This window comes from Setaria italica, chromosome II, assembly GCF_000263155.2.
Source record: "Setaria italica strain Yugu1 chromosome II, Setaria_italica_v2.0, whole genome shotgun sequence".
In the NCBI taxonomy this organism is placed as follows: domain Eukaryota; kingdom Viridiplantae; phylum Streptophyta; class Magnoliopsida; order Poales; family Poaceae; genus Setaria; species Setaria italica.
The window spans coordinates 45953132-45973191 of record NC_028451.1 but is presented as its reverse complement, the minus strand read 5'-3'; the positions used below and the strand labels follow the sequence as shown (position 1 = coordinate 45973191).

The 20060-nt window shown below is 48.5% G+C and overlaps 3 protein-coding genes across 3 annotated transcripts; 1 reads left to right on the top strand and 2 right to left on the bottom strand.

Annotated features, from left to right (window-relative positions):
- Nucleotides 1-589: 589 nt before the first annotated feature.
- LOC101783045 (phospho-2-dehydro-3-deoxyheptonate aldolase 2, chloroplastic) lies at nucleotides 590-4103 on the top strand. Its single transcript, XM_004958298.4, has 5 exons — nucleotides 590-1135; nucleotides 1231-1508; nucleotides 2403-2679; nucleotides 2788-3033; nucleotides 3487-4103. Exons 1-5 carry the CDS (start codon nucleotides 590-592, stop codon nucleotides 3760-3762), a joined length of 1623 nt encoding a protein of 540 aa, XP_004958355.1. The 3' UTR covers nucleotides 3763-4103.
- Nucleotides 4104-9301: 5198 nt separating this feature from the next.
- LOC101782633 (40S ribosomal protein S6) lies at nucleotides 9302-11810 on the bottom strand. Its single transcript, XM_004958297.3, has 6 exons — nucleotides 11672-11810; nucleotides 11499-11563; nucleotides 10680-10737; nucleotides 10484-10592; nucleotides 10111-10383; nucleotides 9302-9762 (listed from the first exon to the last, which is right to left on the bottom strand). Exons 1-6 carry the CDS (start codon nucleotides 11675-11677, stop codon nucleotides 9518-9520), a joined length of 756 nt encoding a protein of 251 aa, XP_004958354.1. The 5' UTR covers nucleotides 11678-11810; the 3' UTR covers nucleotides 9302-9517.
- A 444-nt stretch (nucleotides 11811-12254) lies between these two features.
- Nucleotides 12255-17194, bottom strand: LOC101782227 (serine/threonine-protein kinase SAPK2). Its single transcript, XM_004958296.2, has 9 exons — nucleotides 16753-17194; nucleotides 15197-15271; nucleotides 13826-13927; nucleotides 13689-13742; nucleotides 13512-13604; nucleotides 13342-13434; nucleotides 13106-13210; nucleotides 12909-13007; nucleotides 12255-12831 (listed from the first exon to the last, which is right to left on the bottom strand). Exons 1-9 carry the CDS (start codon nucleotides 16870-16872, stop codon nucleotides 12553-12555), a joined length of 1020 nt encoding a protein of 339 aa, XP_004958353.1. The 5' UTR covers nucleotides 16873-17194; the 3' UTR covers nucleotides 12255-12552.
- Nucleotides 17195-20060: the final 2866 nt, after the last annotated feature.

The following is a 20060-nucleotide window of genomic DNA, read 5'->3' as shown; positions in this document are numbered from 1 at the left end:
TTTTTTCCAATAAACTTATTCCACCCTCTCGTAGCCGGATAAAACTAACTATGTTAGCATCTAGGCAATGTCAAATTTGTGACAAGAGTAAGTGCGTGTCTAATTTGGACCGAGTCAAATTTAGTGGTAGGATGAGTGGCTGATGTCATCAAGGTCACGTAACTAAGATTTTCCCGCAGGTACGAGGCAAAATGCACAAGCCGTCAACTATTGTATCAGGTCAGCGGCTCGGTCGATTAATAGCCGAGCCGAACGCGGAAAACCTACCTTCCACGCATACTCCCACGGTCCCACCACCCCAGGCTATCTGTGACAGGGCCCTACTTGTCATTGACGCAAACTCCTTACCTAACCCGGTTGCTCCAACCCTGTCGAAATCCCCAAACTGCCCTTCCCCTTTCGTTCCACCACCCGGCGGCAACTACCATCTGCATCCACCCCCGTCGTCGCTCACCGCTACCAACCCCCTCCTCCTCCGTCCGCCAATAAATACCTCCCCGCTCGCCGCCTCCATTTCCTCAGAGGAGACGCCTTGCACCGTACGACTCCTCCCCCAAACCCTACCTACCCCCCTCTCGCCCGCCTCGCAATGGCGCTCGCCACCAACTCCGCGGCAACCGCCGCCGCGGCGGCGGCCGTATCCGGCGGCGCGGCATCCCAGCCGCGCCGCGCGGCCGCGTTCGTCCCGCTGAAGAGGCGCACCATCTCCGCCATCCACGCCGCCGACCCGTCGAAGAACAACGGGTCCGCCGTCCCCGCCGCCGCCGCCTCCTCCAAGGCCTCGTCCTTTGCGGTGGCGACGCCGGAGAAGAAGCCGGCGGCGCAAGGGAAGTGGACGGTAGACAGCTGGAAGTCGAAGAAGGCGCTGCAGCTCCCCGAGTACCCGAGCCAGGAGGAGCTGGACTCCGTGCTCAAGACGATCGAGACGTTCCCGCCGGTGGTGTTCGCCGGGGAGGCGCGCCACCTCGAGGAGCGCCTCGCCGAGGCCGCCATGGGCCGCGCCTTCGTCCTCCAGGGTGGAGATTGCGCTGAGAGCTTCAAGGAGTTCCACGCCAACAACATCCGTGACACCTTCCGCATCCTGCTCCAGATGGGCGCTGTCCTCATGTTCGGCGGTCAGGTCCCGGTCGTCAAGGTACCAACCAACCCATCGATTCCACCATCAATTTCGTCCATCCAATCATGTCGATTTGCTAGATCTGATCCGATCTGTTCGTATGGTATTGGTAGGTGGGGAGGATGGCTGGCCAGTTCGCCAAGCCAAGGTCCGAGGCATTCGAGGAGAGGGACGGCGTTAAGCTGCCGAGCTACAGGGGCGACAACGTGAACGGAGACGATTTCACCGAGAAGAGCCGCGTGCCGGACCCGCAGAGGATGATCCGCGCCTACGCGCAGTCGGTGGCCACGCTCAACCTTCTCCGCGCGTTCGCGACTGGAGGCTACGCTGCTATGCAGCGCGTCACACAGTGGAATCTCGATTTCATGGATCACAGCGAGCAAGGTGATAGGTGAGAAAATTCGTCCCTTTCCCTGCGATTTTTTGCAGCACTTTCTGTCTTTTGGTGTGGAGGTTGCTACGTTGCTGTCATCTTGAAACGAATCTCTTTCACATATCCCTTTATCATGATAAAAGAAAAATAACTAGTTGCCCGTGAGAACACAAATTTACCTCTTTTTGTGCTAATTTTACCAATGGATAGGCAATGAACATTTGTTGAAAGTTGAAAATATGGATGGAATTAGAAATATTCTTGAAGTGTTTAGATATTTTTCCTGTGGCTTGGTTAGGTGAATAAATTGTGCTCAGCTTTTTTGGTGGTTCTTGATTGTTCATTAGTTGGCAGTGTTGTAAAATATCACGTGGTTTTTTTAAGTCAGTAGAATATGTGCGATCTTCCTTTTACATGTCCCTTTCCTTCAATGAGACTGCTAACAGGGCATCGCTTTCTTCCTTTGTATCTCATTGTCACCAATATTGATTGTTTGCGTCAACGTAAATTGAGAAATCACTATTGTCGGTCAATAAAACATGTCATTGTCTTACTGCACGGTAGCAATTTTGTATTTAAGAGTATTAAATTAGTCAACTTGAGTATGGAGCTCCACCATGCAATCCATTTTCTTATGGGTCATACATATTTATCTTGTTCAAATTTCGGAATTTTAGTCTATACTGTTTATATTGATACAAATAATATAATGTGGGATGAGTGTTTGGCTTTCCCTGGAAAGGTGTTTTCATAATGGCATGCATGAAACAAGACTAACTCGTGAATAGCTACTCATATTCTGCATGACTATATGAGTTGTGGTTGCAATTTAGTTGAATCTAGAGCTTTATAATTGTCAAATTAAAATTCTAATCTGATTGTTTGATTTTTTTTTCATTGGATGCTGTATAGGTACCGTGAATTGGCCCATAGGGTGGATGAGGCTCTTGGATTCATGACTGCAGCGGGGCTTACAGTTGACCACCCGATAATGACGACTACTGACTTCTGGACCTCGCACGAGTGCCTTCTCTTACCATACGAGCAGGCTCTTACCCGTGAGGACTCCACCAGTGGCCTTTTCTATGATTGTTCGGCCCACATGCTGTGGGTTGGGGAGCGCACTCGCCAACTTGATGGGGCTCATGTTGAATTCCTCAGAGGTGTTGCCAACCCTCTTGGCATAAAGGTCAGCTTTATAAATCCATTTTTGTATTGGCCAAGTGAATTCTAGTTATTGTACTCAATATCTTGTGATGCTGATTGTCAAATTGGCATGCAATTTGTGGAAATGTAGGTGAGTGACAAAATGAACCCCAGTGACTTGGTGAAGCTGATTGAGATTTTGAACCCTTCAAACAAGCCTGGAAGAATCACCATAATTACAAGGATGGGGGCAGAGAACATGAGAGTGAAGTTGCCTCATCTTATCCGTGCTGTCCGCAATGCTGGACTGATTGTCACATGGATTACTGATCCTATGCATGGAAACACAATCAAGGCCCCTTGTGGTTTGAAGACTCGTCCATTCGACTCCATTCTTGTGAGTTGCCTTCCATCAGTAACTTCCATGTCATTCTGTGATATTATGCATTTATAGTATGATAAATCTGATAGAGGCTCAATTTTGTTTGGGCATTCATTTGTATTGGACAAATGAGATGATATCTGAACTTATTAGTTTGGGCATAGGTATCCTCTGTCAGAAGAGTCTATCTGTTCTATAATTTAATAGACGTATGTCTACTTAGGCTACTCGACAAGTGAATAAATTGGAGTAAAATTATTAATACGTTTTTAAGCATACTGAGTCTGCATTTTAGGTGGTGCTATTATACGTGTTTTCACCTGTGTTCTGATAGTAGCCATTTTACTTATGTTCCATGTTTATTTGTTTACTCTAGCTTTGTACTTCTGGAACATTTACAGTTTATCTAGGAGCATCCTAGCCTTACAACCAATATGTTGACTAATCATGAGCTTTACTACCTAACAGGCTGAAGTACGTGCATTCTTCGATGTGCATGACCAAGAAGGGAGCCACCCAGGAGGTATCCACCTGGAGATGACTGGGCAGAACGTGACTGAGTGCATTGGTGGATCACGGACCGTGACCTTCGATGACCTGAGCGACCGCTACCACACCCACTGTGACCCAAGGCTGAACGCCTCCCAGTCCCTTGAGCTTGCCTTCATCATTGCCGAGAGGCTCAGGAAGAGGAGGATGCGGTCAGGGCTCAACAACAGCCTGCCGCTGCCACTGGCTTTCTAAAGTGCCGAAACCAAACAGAGAGGGTAGAATAGTTGCGACAACTTGAAAGCAGTGACCGATGCCTATTCATTCGTTGGTGCTTGGTATGGTGGGTGCTCTTGGCACAAGTTACATGCTCTTGAGCTATAGGAGGCACTTGTGGAGCTGTGGAAGACAGTAGCTAGCATTATGTGTTGTAATAGTACTATGTTTTTGTTTGATGTTTTGGGTGTGCGACTTGCCGACTTAGCTGTTTCTGGGGTTTTGACCTTGGTAAGGAGAAAATAAAAGAGATAATGGGATTGCAATGCCTAGTGAACTGGTACTCAATAAATTGATCCCTTGATGGTTCTGTTTGGTTATCTTCTGAGGCGCCTCTCTCAGATTCAGTGATGTGAAATGTTTGTTTGTGTGGTTCCTGCTCTTTCGGAGGAAATGCAGTGAACTGTGTGCTTGTGTTTGTCTGTGCCTTTCTGTTCCTTGGTTTCTGCTGCAGTCTGCTAGACCTCCGGCGTCGCCTGCCGGGCAAACTGCAATCATGTGAATTACATCCAATGCCTCTTTCTTAGACAATGCACGGATGGGATCCGGGAACGAGTTAAGAGGGTGTTAAACTTTAGCACCTGTCACATCGAATGTTTGATACTAATTAGAACCTGTCACATCGAATGTTTGATACTAATTAGAAGTATTAAATATAGTTTAATTATAAAACTAATTGTATAGATGGAGTCTAATTCGTGAGACGAATCTATTAAGCATAATTAGTCCATGATTTGACAATGTGGTGCTACAATAATAATTTGCTAATGATGGATTAATTAGCCTTAATAGATTCGTCTTGCGAATTAGACTTCATCTGTGCAATTAGTTTTGTAATTAGCTCATGTTTAGTCCTCCTAATTAGTATCTAAACATCCAATGTGATTCTGCTAAAATTTAGCACCTCGTATCCAAACACCCCCTGAATTATTAAATCACACCCATTTGGATGTCACAATGCGCTGATAATACACTTCCCAAGCCTCCCGTTTGCTACACTCTCGGGCGCGTGTAGTCAAGAATAAGCGGGCAGAATTACTCAGTAATTTCAGGTAGTTTTCAGCGAGGTTCCGGATCATACGACTTACCATGCTTTGACACAAACTTTCACCATGCACCTGCTGTCGACTTCAGCAGAAACAACACGACGAGAAAGCTCAAGACGTTAGCAGAAGAAGATTATTACAAGAACATCTCACAAGCAAATTGGTGACTGGCCAATGCTGGATTCAGTTTCCAAATTGGGTGACAGAAACTTACAGCCGCGTGCCAATTTGAAGTTGCTGCGAGACTGGGCTTCATGAGCTCCGGCACGCCGTCGGCGCTTTCGGCCACCTGCTCGGCCAAGCTCGCCTCGATGGCCGCTAGCCACGACCCCCGCGGTCTCGGCGGCGCACCACCATCTGCATCTCGGCCGTCCCCGTGCCCGTGGACGAAGACGAGGAATCCCAATCTCCGACGGCTGTCCCTGCTCAGCGGCATTCTATGGCGGCGTGCTCCGACGGTGCCGTCCGCCCGCCCGCCGTACTCCGATCAACTAGTTCCCATCTCCTCCTCCAGAGACTGGGTCCTCCCACGTCAGATCCCGAGCGAATCAGACGAGAGCAAGATGGGGAAAACAGCAAGAACAACAATGTCCAGGCAAATTCAGAGCACGAGGTCGACATCCCATCCGCTCCGTTTCCTTTTTCCAGGCCTCTGTCGGTCCGCCACCTTCAGATACAGCCTAGGAACCGTTCCTTTCCGCCGTCCCGCCCCGCCGGTGCCGGGCTCTAAGGCGGAGCCCGCCGCCGTCGCGCATGCGCCGGCGCCAGGCGCACGCCAAGGTCTAATCCGGAATCAGGGGTTTCCGCAAATATTTGGATCGCGATTAATAGTCGCGATCCATTTAAGGGTTTTATATGTAAATATTCAGATCACGATTAATAGTCGCGATCCATTTAAGGGAGTTTTCTGTAAATATTCGGATCGCGATTAATAGTGCGATCCATTTCAGGGGGGTTTCTGTAAAATACGTTAATGCACGGTCTTCTTCCGTCTGCGCCGGTGCCCCCACGCTCCGATCCTCCAGCGTGCCCGCGCCGCCGCGATGGCCATGGCTCCTCCTGCCCCCTCCCGCCGCCAACACCGACGGCTTCAGCGGGGACGGCCACCTCTTCGTCGCGGATGGACTAGTCGTCTCTGAAAGCTTATGGTTCTCATCCACTACAACCGCCTCCCCGGCAAAGCCACCGCCACCGCTACCGCCGCCGCCGCGGGCACATCATCCTCGCCTCTTCTCCACTGGAAGTGCCGAGGCCAAGGACCAGAAGCGCCAAATCCTTCGCCTCCGTGAGGAGCTCAAGCTCCTCCAAGGTATGTACGCGAGTGCCAATCCATCCGCCGCGTTTGTTCGATTGCCAACTCCCATCGCCGGTCTCGTGTAAATTCAATGTGTTGTGGGATCAGACGGGACGCGCGGGGAGGAGATGGAACCGCCTTCCCGGTGGCAAGCCCGGTGCCACTTCTTCGACGGGTGCAAGGATCTGATGCCACAGACGGGCTGCGGCGGCGGCAGAACTGGGTTGACGAGGTCCTGAGGAGGTTCATGAGACTGGGTGCGTCTCCCATCAAAGATAAGAAAAATGCAAAGCTTACTCCTGACGAAAAGGATAAGATATCTGTTGTGCGCAAACAATTCCAGGCAAAGTTTTCAGAAGAAAATGCCAAAACTCTCTCTCAAGCGCAAGAATGTATATGAAAATAGTTTACAAGGACAAAATGGACTCAGGAGGTATTCCTATGCGTTGTCAGGTGCATGAAAATGGCCTTGAGTTCCTAGTCAAGTTTGCAGCAAGTTTGTCAGGAGCATGGTAGCATGCATCTGCTCCCTTATCCCAATATTATGAAGGTAAGAATAACTTCAGGCAGTGTGTTGAATCGGTGTTTAGTGTACCAGTAATTAGTTGAGGCTTCTACGATCAAACCCATATACATTATATGACCATCTGATGTTCTTCTTTGCTGGTTTACATGCGTGATTCGAATGCAAGGACCTATTGGAATTTCCTGAAGGCAATGAAATCTGGTGTAACAGGTTACAGGCTCCCTCTTCGTGTATAAACTTAGTTAAAGTTGGTCATCAACGGAATTCATAGGGTCAACGGGTACAAAAACGGAATTCAATGCAAGCATACTTGGTACGGGCGGCAGCTGTGTGGGAAGAATTGGTACAAGATCATGACGGTTGCATTAGAAAAAAGGCAAAAGCTAAACCGAGAGGCCTCTCGATTTAAGCTTATCGTGAGAGGGCTCCCAATTTAGCAATCCGAGGAAGGGAGGAAGAGATCGAAAGCTAGAAAAGGGGGGAAAAGAGAAAAGTAACAACTCCGGCGGGTCGTGGGCGGAGTGGCCGGCGGCGGGTCGCCGTCAGGCGCGGGTGGCGGAGGAGGTTGGCGGGGCTAGGGTTTAGGTTCAGGGTTTGGGGTGGGGGAGCTTCCATGGCTGGCGGCCTTAGAGGGATGGCTGTTGGCGGCGGCCGGCCCGATGGAGGAGTCGGGTTGGGGGTGGCGGAGGTGAGCCGGCGAGGGCGCCGGCCGCCAAGCAGTGCAAGATATCCGGTTGGGGAGGGTTGGGCGGTGGGGGCGAGGCATGGAGTGGTTAGGAAGGGCAGGGGCGTGCGGCGGGGGTGGGAGGCGGGCGGTGCGGCACGGCGGCAAGATCACCACCGGTCGTAGCTGGTGGTAGAGGCGGCGGCAGGGGAGGGATGTGCAGGGAAGGTGAAAAGGGGATGTGAATTGGGAGGGGGAGGTGGAGAGTAGGACGGACCTCGCCAGCTAAGGATGGCAATCGGGCGGGTTCAGACACGAAACCTGCGGGTTTGAGACCCGGCGGGTGCGGGGGCGAGTCTGGTTTCTCCCCCGCGGGGCTACGGGTTCGAGGTCCCGAAATGGGTTGGGGCGGGGCCTGGTTTAGTTAGGTCAACCCACGAAGCCAACGAGGCCGGCCCACAACGCTCGCCGCTGCTCCATCTCTACTTCAGCCCACGAAGCCGGCCGGCCCACAACGCCTGCCGCTCCTCCCACCTGCACCCGACGCCTCTGTGACAGCCCGTCACTCCTCCCACCTGCACCCCACACCTCTGTGACAGCCCGCCGCTCCTCCCACCCGCACCCTGTTCTATCCCTCTCCGCGAGCTAGCCAGCCAGTACTCACCGGAACCCTAGCCTGCTACCGCCGCTGCCATGCCGCCGCGCCGCAGTAGGAGGAAGGGGACTAGAGGAGGGGCATGCCGAGGTCGAAGGCCGTCGAGCTCGAGCCCGAGCCTGCAGAGGAAGCCGTTGAGTCCGTCGGCGGAGCCCGCACGGTCATCCGACGCGACGTGCTGACCGCCGCCAATGGCAGCGCCCTGGATCTGTCACCAACGGCCACGGCGAGCCCAGTCGCGGCGGCAGCCAGTGCCCCCGCCGCCAACCCCGCCCCGGCCCCCGCGACGCTCCGCATCCAGGTGACCCTGATCCCGAGCGAGCGGTCGAGCGCGATACTGGCTCCCCTGCCGCCCGCCCCCTCTCCCCTCCCGCGACTAGCGCTCCATCCTACAAGGCCGCCACAAACGGCAGCCGGCGAGCCCCTCCCTCGGTTGGCCCTGTCCCTCGCGACGGACTCCGTGCCGAGCTCCTATGCCTCATGGCCACCTTCGTCGACGGCTCGAGTGTTAGGCCCCCCCGTCGGGTGTCGGGGCCCATCGGGTTCTGGTGAAGTTTTTCACCCGTTTGTTGTTTCGGGGCCGGGGCGGGTTTTTGGCTCGAGTTTCGAAGACAGGTCCGCGGAAGCTCCACCCGACCCCGATCCCATGCCCATCGGGTTCGGGTGAAGTTTTTCACCCATTTGTTGTTTCGGGGCCGGGGCCGGGGCGGGTTTTTGGCTCAGGTTTTGGGGTGGATCCGCGGAAGCTCCACCCGACCTTGACCCGCCCCGTTGCCATCCCTATCGTCGATGTCGAAGGCGACGCTGGCGAGGGCAAGGGTGGGAGCGGCAGGGTGCATCAGGAGCCGTCGCGTGCGGGTGGAGGACGGCGTACCTCTTTCTTTTTCACACGGCGCGGATAGATAATACATGGGGGCTAGGGAGGGCACTCGATCGAAACTTATCGGGAGAGCCCTCTCCCTTAGAAAAATAACTTGGCCAACCAAATGAATGACAAGAATTACTGAATAATTTGGCCTAGGTATTTGGAGCGATGGTTTGGTTTGAATGACAAGAATTACTGAATAATTTGGTCAAGGTATTTGGAGCGATGGTTTCAATGACAAGAATTACTGAACAATTTGACTATGGTATTTGGAGCGATGGTTTGGCAGCTGACCATTGAGCGAGCATGAGGGCGAGCAAGAGGAGGTAGTTTAGCGACGCTATGGACATTTTCACCAAACCAATCCAGGAATCCAGCAAACCCTCCGCGCGAAACAGCCATCGTGGCTAGTAACGAATCGGAGAACAATAAAATTGCAAGATTGCAGAAGGTTGACATATGACGGTGTGCAAAGTAATAAAGCTATCTGAAACTTTCACAATAGAAACCAACATGGTAAATCTCCAGTACTGGAAAAATTCCGACAAGCCAGCAGCATGTTCATGCAAAATTGCACTCGAGAAAGCTAAAGGGTAGGGGGTCGACTGATCCAACACAGAACATGAGGGTTCTTCAACTATAGCTTAGGTAGGCATTCAAACATCTCTCAAGCTCCATACAATCTTAAGCGGAGGTGGCAGCGGAGGCCTTGGCGGCGGAAGAAAGCTTGGACCTCCTCTTCGCCAAGCTCTCACTCCGGCGGTCCCTCTGCTCCTTCAGCCTCTGGGCGAGCAGCTTCTGGTATTCAGCAGCCTCAGACTGCTTCTTGGCAATCCTCTTCTTCTTGTCAGCAATTCTAGCGCGCTTCCTCTGGAGGGTCAAGGGGGTCACCAGACGCTGGATCTTAGGAGCCTTGCTCACCTTCTTGCCTGGCAAAGAAGTAATCAGGTTAACATAGCAATTCAGAAAACAATGGCTATAAAAACACATTTCGCTAATCCTCAAGTATCTCTAGCCAAATATAAAAGTAAAACAAGGGCTGAACAATAACCAAGTCACAGCATTCAAGCACTAGACACTAAATTAACTACTATATCTAGACGCATAATATCTATGCACCTAGAAAAGCCAAAACGACCTACAATTTGGAATGGAGGGAGTAGTTACTTATTTTCAAGACTAGGAAATTCCTCCCGTCTGCAGTGAAATAACTAGGCATGCACTTGAATCAACAAAATTGTCAAGGCAGCAACGCAGTTCGACATGAGAAAGCTTACCGTTCTTGGTAGTGAATGTCCTGCGATAGGTGTTCACATACTTGCGGACATCATCATCCTTGGAAAGGTTGAACAGCTTCCTGATCTTGGAGGCCCTCTTGGGTCCCCTCATTCTAGGCTTCTCAGTGTCGGTCAGGCCAGGCAGATCATTCTCACCCTTCTTGACGATCACCAAGTTGATAACAGATAGATCCTGGCTGACAATGCAACCACGGACAGACTTCCTCCTGCGCTCACCATCGCGCCTACCGTAACCACGGAAGCATGGAGTTCCTACAGAATGCATAACAAATGTTCAGCTAATAACCTCAAGGAAAGAAGAAAGAAGCTGATCAGCTAGGGGTGCTGTGGAAACAAGAGTACAGCTTCTCACCCCTGTGGAGCAGAAGGCGGACACGGCCAGAAGTTAGCACTCCTTGTTTCATGGGGAAACCTTGCTTGTCACAACCCCCCATGATCTTGAAGACATAACCCTTGAATTCCTGCAAACCAAGATTTTTAAACATTATTTGAGCATGAATCAGTAGATGGATGAAGAATCATCAAGAAAAAAGTTATTCGAAGATTACCTCGCCCAGAGCATCACCACTGACCTCCTGGGAGATCCTTTTGTCAAAAAAGGCACGCCTGCAGTTGATATATAGGTATTAGATATTGGAACCAAAAACAAAGTAGAGCATGAACAAACAACATATCTGAAATATACACCCTAATGATAAACAGCGAAATAGACAAGGCTGTGAAGAAAATGCAGTCGCACTTCAATAAATAAATAAAGTAACATATCTTCAGCATGTTACCATTCTGTTTTCAAAGTGTAACTTCAAATTTTCCTATTTCATAAACAGTTATATGCCCTAAAGACATCATGACTGCATGACCTAAGGTTTGGCAGCACTAGTGAGCACAATTTATCAAAAAAGATTTGTGAATATTTGACTGTAATGACCTAAGAAACAAACACTAAAATGTCATCTCATAGCAAATCAGAGATAAAATCACAATCAAAACTATTCTTGCATTCTGATTAGATTTAAACAACCTCAACTGCAAATTAACAAGCATGTCCTAGCCAATTTTTACTGCCCTCATTCTAATTAGTCCTCACACACCAGGAGGCTGATCCACTCATAACCCAACATCTACAAAACTTGTGTTCAATGGATACTACAGTTTACAACCTAATGTAGTCATAAAGCTAAGCTGCCAAACTGCTGAAAGAGATAAACGATTCCTAAACTATATCGTGACGCCCAATCGCCTGACCAATAGCCAGAACAGTGCTCAATTGAAGCAATACAGCGCTCACACGGATCTAAGTTAAAAAAAAGGGCACAAGAAGTGGAGGACGAGAAATACACAACAAGTGGAGGACGAGAAATACTCACAGCTTCTGGTCGTCATCAATCTCAAGCTTCTTCTGGCACCCGGTGGTCGGGTTCGCGATGTTGAACTGCAAGCATCGCCAGAGGCACGCACATCAGACACTAGATAGCCACAAACCCCATCTAAGAACACCCAGAGTTGCAAATCAGCGCGGGTACGGAGAGGAGCTGCGTACCTTCATGGCGGCGTTGCAGCGCGAGCTCGCGGGCGGCGAGGAGCTCGAGCGCTAGGGGCGGCGGCGGCGCGAGGGCTAGGGTTTTGGGCGAGAGGGCTGCGTGGAGAGACGGGTAGAGCTTATATAGGTGGGCGGAGACTATTAGGAGTGGGCGCCGCAGGTCGCGGCTGGGACGCTCGATCTGGACCGTTCGTCGCTTCCTGCGCCGTTGGAATGCGTTAGCGAGCCGAAGCGAGAAATGGGCCGCGACCTGAATGAATGCTAGCCCATCCGATCGGCCTATATCGAACTTTGGGTCAGGCAGAACTGGAGCCCATCTAATTTTTCCTCTAGAGAAAATTTGCTTCCCTCGGATGGGTTCGTTTACCTTTTATGGTCTGATGCTCTCTGATCATGTGCCAAGTGATTTTATTTTTCTCGAACGTGTGTCTCTATTTCAGTGATTTAGTAAAATGACAAAGAAATTATGATCAGTAAGTTCAGTACATAAAGATGGTTCAGTGGAATGAAAAGAAAAACAAGATGAGCAGTGGCGTCGGCATGCAGATGCAGTACATAAGGCTAAAGGTCACGGGAAAGAACAGGCCCACGAACATACACATTGCGACATTCATGAAACAGCCCCTTCATACAGGGCAAACAGAGGATCCGAACACTAAGAATTCAGCAAGAATACAGCCTTAAAAAGTCTTATTTATCCACAGCGTCACTACCTCGGTTACAGAAAACAAGTGAAGTGACAGTGATATCACAACAACAAAATGGGAGCTCGGAGCACGCTGAAACAAACGTCGTGGATCAACAGCAGAACACATGACCAGAAGAGAAAGGAATTTCAAGGCGGCTTCGGCGTCGGACGGCCTGAACCAACAGCTTGCTCGTCACAAGGCGCAGACGAAATCACCGCTGTCGTCGACGTCGATGTCGTCGACGTCAATGTCATCCAGCTCCATGCTTCCCAGGCCAGGGAGCTGCCCAGTGAGCTTCATCCCGTCGCCAGGCTTCCGCGCCTCCTGTATGATGGCCATGATCTCCTCCAGGCTTTGTGAGGGGAAGTTCATGTCGGCCGTTAGCACGCTCATCTGGTACTCGTCAGTCATCTCGATGGGCAGGTTCTTCAGGAACCACGGGTGGTTCTTGATCTCCGGGATGGTTATCCGCTGCACCCAATGGATGATGAGAATGCAGAAATTCTGTGTTTCCTTTTTCATCTAAATGTTTTGAAAAAAAAAATTACTTGTTCAGGGTTTGCAACGAAAATCCGGGACAAAAGATGCCTGCACTCCATCGAAACTCGGACAAAATCAGGAATGGCATATTGTACGCTGAGAATCCGCTGCAAGAAAATTGGAGGTATGAGCTGAGCAGAACAAGGTGAAATGCATAAGTTCATATGCATAATTGATTGTTGCGTGACACTTGGGGTCAACTCACAGTAAGAGTCTTGCGGAAATTCTTTGGTTCATCAGGGTCCTCAAAGGGATAAGCCCCGACAAGCATCACATACAAAGTTACTCCACATGACCAAACATCGGCGACCTAAATTGAAGAAGGTGAAGGCTGAGTTAAAGGAATTAAGATTGCATTTTTTTTAGACTATGCAATTAGTTTTTACCATTCCAAAAAACAATAGACAATTAGAAAAGGGAAACAGCAAAGGTTTGGATCACCTTTCCATCATATTCCTTTCTAGCAAGCACCTCGGGAGCAATGTAAGCTGGTGTGCCAACAGTGGATTTGGGCTGTGAGTGCAACACAGAGGACTGAAAAAGACGAGTGTGCAACAGTTTAGTTTGGCAAGGTGGTTATTATTTAAGGTAAGAAGATTGCAGTAGTTTACCTTGGAATAACCAAAATCACATATCTTTAACCGAGGTGCTATACTACCATCCAGCAGAGTATTTTCTAGTTTCAAATCTCTGTGACATATTTGCTGCAGCAACAAAACAAGATATTGTCTTGTCACAACTCACAAATGTTCCACTTAATAGTTGCTCTTGAAAAGTTAGTAATATACCATGGAGTGACAATAGCTAACTCCTGAAATCAATTGTTGAAAGAAGAACCTTGCCTATGGAGAAGAATAAATAAATGTCAATAGCGAAACATCTCTTGGCTAAAATGACAGATTCCCTTGTAGTAAATCTGATCTACCTCATCCTCGCTAAATCTCCCAGCGTTGCAGATCCTTTCGAATAGCTCACCACCAGAAGCATATTCCATAACTATGGCCAAATGTGTGGGAGTTAGCACAACCTGAAAAACTAAGTCTCTCTTTAAGTTTGCAATCTAGAAATGATGACAGATTCAAACTTGTGTGAGAAGAAAAGATGCAGTGACCACGATAGGTCCCGATACTAGTGTTTTCCATTCAAAAAAAGTAGTGATAAACCTTAATGATAGAACTTTTTTGCAGATGTATAGATAAATATATCTAATTAATTCCTCAGCATTTAATGTCAAATGATCACAAAACTAAGTACTTTTCCAGTATTGCAAAATTCAAACTAAGTACCTCAGAACCAGAATGTAAGTTACCACTGAATCATAACTGATCGATATGTCTTGCAGCTAATTCCATATCTACTCAAAGGAACATCTCTTAAAGAAATCCATGCAAACAAGAATATGTAATAACAGAAACACCATTCATTTGCAAAAGAGAATAAGAGGATAAAGAAAACTTCTGGGGTGCTGTCACTTCGAATGGTTACATTATAACCAATCAAAAATTATGAAGTGTTGACAAAAAAAGTCCCAAGCCTGAATGACATAAGTACTTCCCCATCTTAGAGGGCATGGCACTAGTGCAGACTATGCATAGCTGCTGAGTGCTGATAGGCATCCAAGTATCCAACAGATATTGAAACAAGTTGCCAACTAGTCCCACACAAGGAAAAAACAGACAAGAACTCTAGGAATGGGGATCTAAAGGAATTATTCTACCACATAATTATGTAACCACACAGCATATACACTATCTATGCAAAACAGTAAAGGCACATATGACAATCATAACAGAACCTACTCACTACCAGATAATGAGATAAGCCATTCAAGACTACACATGGAGATCCCTTTCGCCTTAAATTCCATTTGTCCAATAAAAATAGGAGAATGGATAACATATAAGCAATACTTTGTTTCTGGATGGTGAATAACCCAGGAGCTTAGAAGTTGAGCATCATATTGTGATTATTTTTTGGATCTAGTCACTCAAAAATTAGATGTTCTCTTATGCATTTCAATCTCAATTCAGAAGTTCTAGCAATTTTGAATAATTTTCACAAAATGGAATGTGTGGAGATGTTCCCATAAAATTATAAAAGTCACTAGCAGCTCTTATGAGATATTCTGCATAACTTCTTCTGTAGTATGAAACAGAAGGTATTGACGCATTTAGACAAAAAAAAAAAACATTCACCACAAGTATTGCACAGAATCAGATGTATTATTGTTCTCAACACTAGAATCGGATGAATATTTAAGTTTGTACTGCTTTCACAAAGGCAAAAAGGAACTTACCTCCTTGAATTTAACTATATTTGGATGCCTCAGCGATCTGTGGTTCATGATTTCCCTTTGGACATTCTCATCAATCTATGGAAGCAGAAGAAAAGATTTTAGCAATTGATAGACAAACAAAAGATACACAAGCATCATTTCGGAAAAGCATTTTACTGAAGTGAGCTAGAGGAGCAGTCAAGTGCGATGAAAAATTGTAACTGGCAAGACAAAATAATGGTTATAGGTAAACAGACGCTGTAAAGAATACGATGAACTCAAGTAAACACAAAGCAACTGATCGACTAATCTAACCCAGATAAATAAAGTCCAACACATCATTTAGCAGCTGTACCACTACAACAGTACCATTAATCAACTACAGAGTTAAAGACGTCCATGGAACAAGGATGATAGCTTAAAACAGATCCTAGCCTCCTAGGAAGCTGAAATTAGCTCGAAGCTGGTATTATTAGCAAAAGTGTGGGAAAGATCAACTAAACCATAAGTGTGTTGTTGGCAGTTTTATCACATTAGTATAATCTTGCAAGTTTGCAATGATAGCATCCATTTAACTAGTAATATCCTCTAGATATGATAGTATGAATTATTTATAGTAAAGCATGTCCACCTACCATAGCAGATTTTGTTAACTCTGGACCGCTCCAACTTTACCAGCTTCGTCGAAAATGAATAACTAAGGTTGCATAGTCCTATAAATGGAACTAACAATACATGCAGTTTGCAGTATTAAAAATAAAAAGAAGAAGTTTGCAGCATCTAATAAAACGTAGCACAGGGAATAAATTGGACGGACCATTCACTCAGTTTGAAGTTCATCTAATAAAACGTGGTGCACATTTTGGAAGTGGTCTCAAGCTCAGATGTAAAAAAGGAATTTCCCAACTGAAGCTATAGCTCTTTAACAAATCACATCAATGGCACGAGATACATAATCATCTAAATCCAACAGAGCTAGACTGATGGATGTACTAATCAGTAAAGAGGTGGCCTGGTGCAAGATTCAGCTCTTCGTTTGGAAACAGCGAGAAGCAGAGTAACATCTGCATTGATCAGCCAAGTGTGACTTGAGGCCAAGCAAGCAAAGAGTCATGCATCACTGCTAGCAAACATATTGTACGATCTGAATAATGGAGGTGGTCCAAATTCACGCTCCATATGTAGAGCCTCAATCATTCAGAGGAAAATTTCAGACACAAAAAAACAACAGAGCAGATCGGTGGGGAAATAATGGCCACACCATCTCCCGAAGAAGCTATACCAGTAACGCAGATACATGGCAGGTAGGCAGTAAGTGGCAACAAACCAAATCATCAAACAACCAAGTAAACTGTACCGACCAGTACCAATACCAACCCCAATCAAGGAGTTCCTTTTATGCACTACAGGAGCCCAAGCAAAACCTAGGAGGCCCGAAATTCGAAAATCCGATCGAAACCCACCTGCAAGAATTCGCATTAACCGATTGCGCAAACTCCATGACCAAAACGTTTTTGACGCGAGAGATGAACCCGATTGAGGGAGGGGAGAAGGTAAAGAAGTCAAAATAAGGTCACCTTCATTCCCCTCTCGATGAACTTGACGGCAAAGAGATCCTTAGTCCTGACGTCCCGGACCAGCTTGGCCACCCCGAAGTTGCCCGATCCTATGTCCTTGATCACCTCGTACCTCTCCATCGCCACCTCCCTGGCGCGCACGAGCTTCTCGGCCTCTGACACCCCGTAATCGGCACTGGTATGAACGCGAGAACCGGAAGCAAGAAGCAGCTAACAGGCTTGCAAGCTACCTCCACCAAGGCACCAATCGGTCAAATACCGAGGTGCGGGGCCGATGAGTGGAGTGGACTGTGGACGGGGGAAGGGAGGAAGCAACGGAGGAGCGAGCGAGGAATGGAAGGAAGCAGGGGAGGTGGGGGCAGAGGAGGGGAAGGTGGGAGGAGGTGAAGGAGTGCGGGGTGGAAGGGAGGAGGGGGGCTTTTGATAGGGCCGGCCAGGTCGAAGTGGGAGAGAGAGAGAGACGTAGCCATGTAGCCATACCAGTATACCGTCGTCATCGCAACGGCCGTCGTGGTGATGGTGGTGCACTCGTGGGCTCGCCCGAGCTCTGAAGTGGTCGCCGCGCTGGTAATCGCCGGGAAAGAAACCCCAACTCCCCAAGCAAAAAAAAAAAAAAGGAATATTTTTTTCAACGGTTCGGGCGGACCGGGAGTAGCCAACTGAACCCGGTCTTGCTGTCAGTCTGTCACCTCTCTTTTCTTCAACTTTTTTTTTTTTGAAAATTTCTCCTCCTCCTCCTCTATGGCTTCATGCAATCAAGTAACAGTGTCACTGCATGACACCTGCTGATGAACCTGAACCATGGGAAATTCAGATGTCTGGACCATGTGAACCGATGCAAAGACACTGGGAATGATCCCCTCTTGATTCTCTAGTCAGGTTCCTCTGGACTGAACTGCAGGGTATATTGCAAAAGTTTGGAATCTTCACCTTCAACAGTCGATGATTCGTCAAAGATATGCCTGATCGATTCAACTTATCAGGCCTCCGAAAAGATCCTAGGTGATGCCTGTAAAGCTGTGTGGAAGTGAGAGGATAACAAAGGCATAATCACGAAAAGATGCTGCTAGCCTCCGATAAACCCATGGCGCCTTTTGTTTCCTCATCTGATTTTCACAATCACACACCTGCAGACTGAACCCACCGAATTCCCCTGAGCCCTGACATGTCCACCCAACAACTGTCATCCGGAAAAAATAGTGTCAAAAAAAAACCCCCACCACTGAGAAAACTATAGGATAGATGCTGTGGATCCAATTGGGGCAGAGCTGGTGAACATAAAGAACTTGGAATGTCCATGTGGCATCACCCGAGCCATAAAGGGAAACATGGAGCTAGCCCTGCTCTCACGTATGAGCAGGAAAAGATTCGCTCTTCTGAGGTCGTATGTGCGCTAACTGAACAATACGGCTATTTAAGGTGTGTGTGGTTAGGGTCGTACTACTCCAGAAAATAATGCCCAATTTAGTACTTTAGGTGGTTCTACCTGATTCAACTGAAATAATTCAAAGCTGCATAGTACCGTCGGTTTTGAATATAACAAAGTATTTCCGTCATCAGAAACAGAAGAATGTAACAAAGTATCATCGATTTCATAACTTAATGCAAAGCAAGAACCTAAACTTCCACGGCACTGCCTTAGCTTTCTGCATTCGTTGAAAGCTGTTCTATCTCCATCTGCTACTAACACGAGCCAAAAAGCAGCACACAATCATCAACCAGACAATCACTGGGAACAAAAACCCTCCCTGATGATTTCCGTAGCGAGCTACTGATAAGAAGATCACTTTAAAATCCATCAATCAAGCACTCTTGAATCTATCTTCCCTTCTGAAGCCATGTGATCCTGCTTTATCTCGTCAATCAGATAGCTGCACGCGCGCGTGCATTGCTCTCGCCTGGAACCAACGGCGCGGCGGATTTTGAAACGGGAGAAAAAGAAAACACTCTACCAGGAATGGAAACTTCTGGATGGCGAGAGCTGTCTCTAGAGCGGGGCATGGTCATGGCCTGATGGGCACTTGTTTACGCTACGCCCGGCGTGCCTGGCACCAGACGATCAATAAACAAGTGACCAGACGCGGATAAAAGAATTGGGCGGGGTTACTTGAAGTGGAAAGCAAACTGCAGCGGCCGCAGACTTTTGCTCGCGCTTTTGCTTTGACAAATTTGCTGCTTGCCCCGAAGCAAAACCGTGCTGTCGTGGCCTAATCGACACATCTGAACGCTGCAAAGTGACACTCTGATTATTGCAAAAAAAAAAGTCGCAGATAGTAAATTTGGCTCCACTATCTTGGTTATCGTGTCGAGACCGTCGCTGCATGCAGCGCCAAGCTTGCTTCTCTCTCCTCCCCTTTCCTCTCCAGCTCAGCAAATGAATCGACCATTGTTGCACTTGCTATTATAAATACGCTCCGTATCGTCTTGCTGCCACGTAACAGTACCTAAATTCAAAACATTTTAAAAATTAGGCTATTTGTATACGTGTATGGACGTACTCTATGGTTGTATCCATGCTCAAGTAGTGGTCCCACGGTAAATTACAGAGCATCATGTTCGGACGACGACGGAGCTTGACCGCGCCGCTGGGCGTGCATGGAGTGGCCGGGTTGGACTCCCAAGAAGGATAGCCAGCACAGGTGGTCCTCCACGTGGGATGGTAGCGGCGGCCGCAGGCATGGGCGCCTGCTGGCTCCCCACCCCGCCGCCGTGGAGGCCCGAGGGCGGAGTACGTGGCGGCCGGTAAACACCCGGGTATCGATCGCATTGCTTTGCTTCCAGATGCTGCTTCTTTCCTTGGAGTGGCCTTGGCTTTGGGGACAGACAGCTCGTGGAGCACTGTGCCTTGCTCATCCGATTAGGTCACTGTGCGTTCAAGAGACGGCCTGTGTAGGTGACCGCTGGCGATGACGAAGCGGGTCGAGTAGGGGGCCCGTGCCCTTCACGTTCAGTTCACGGGCGCCATACCGCCGTGCCCCTGCATCGGTGGAGCAGGAGGCGGCGGCGTAGTACTTTTCAGTGGCGAGCTGAGAGCTGATGCGATTTTTCGTTCGTGTGAAACCGACGCCATATCTCCCCCTCAGCGTCGACGTTTTTGTTCTCTTCGTGCCCGTTCGCTGCACCGGTAGGCGTCGCCGGCCCGGCGACGGCAGACAGCAGGCAGCCTCAGCTGCCAAAAAGACCGACGCGTCGCCGCTCGTCGTGCCCCACTGGACCATGCGTGTCCAGTGCCTAGTGCCCGTCATCCTATGACAGGCAGGGACCCATGCCGTGCCGTGCCGGGGCTCGCACGCACACCCCCCGGCCGC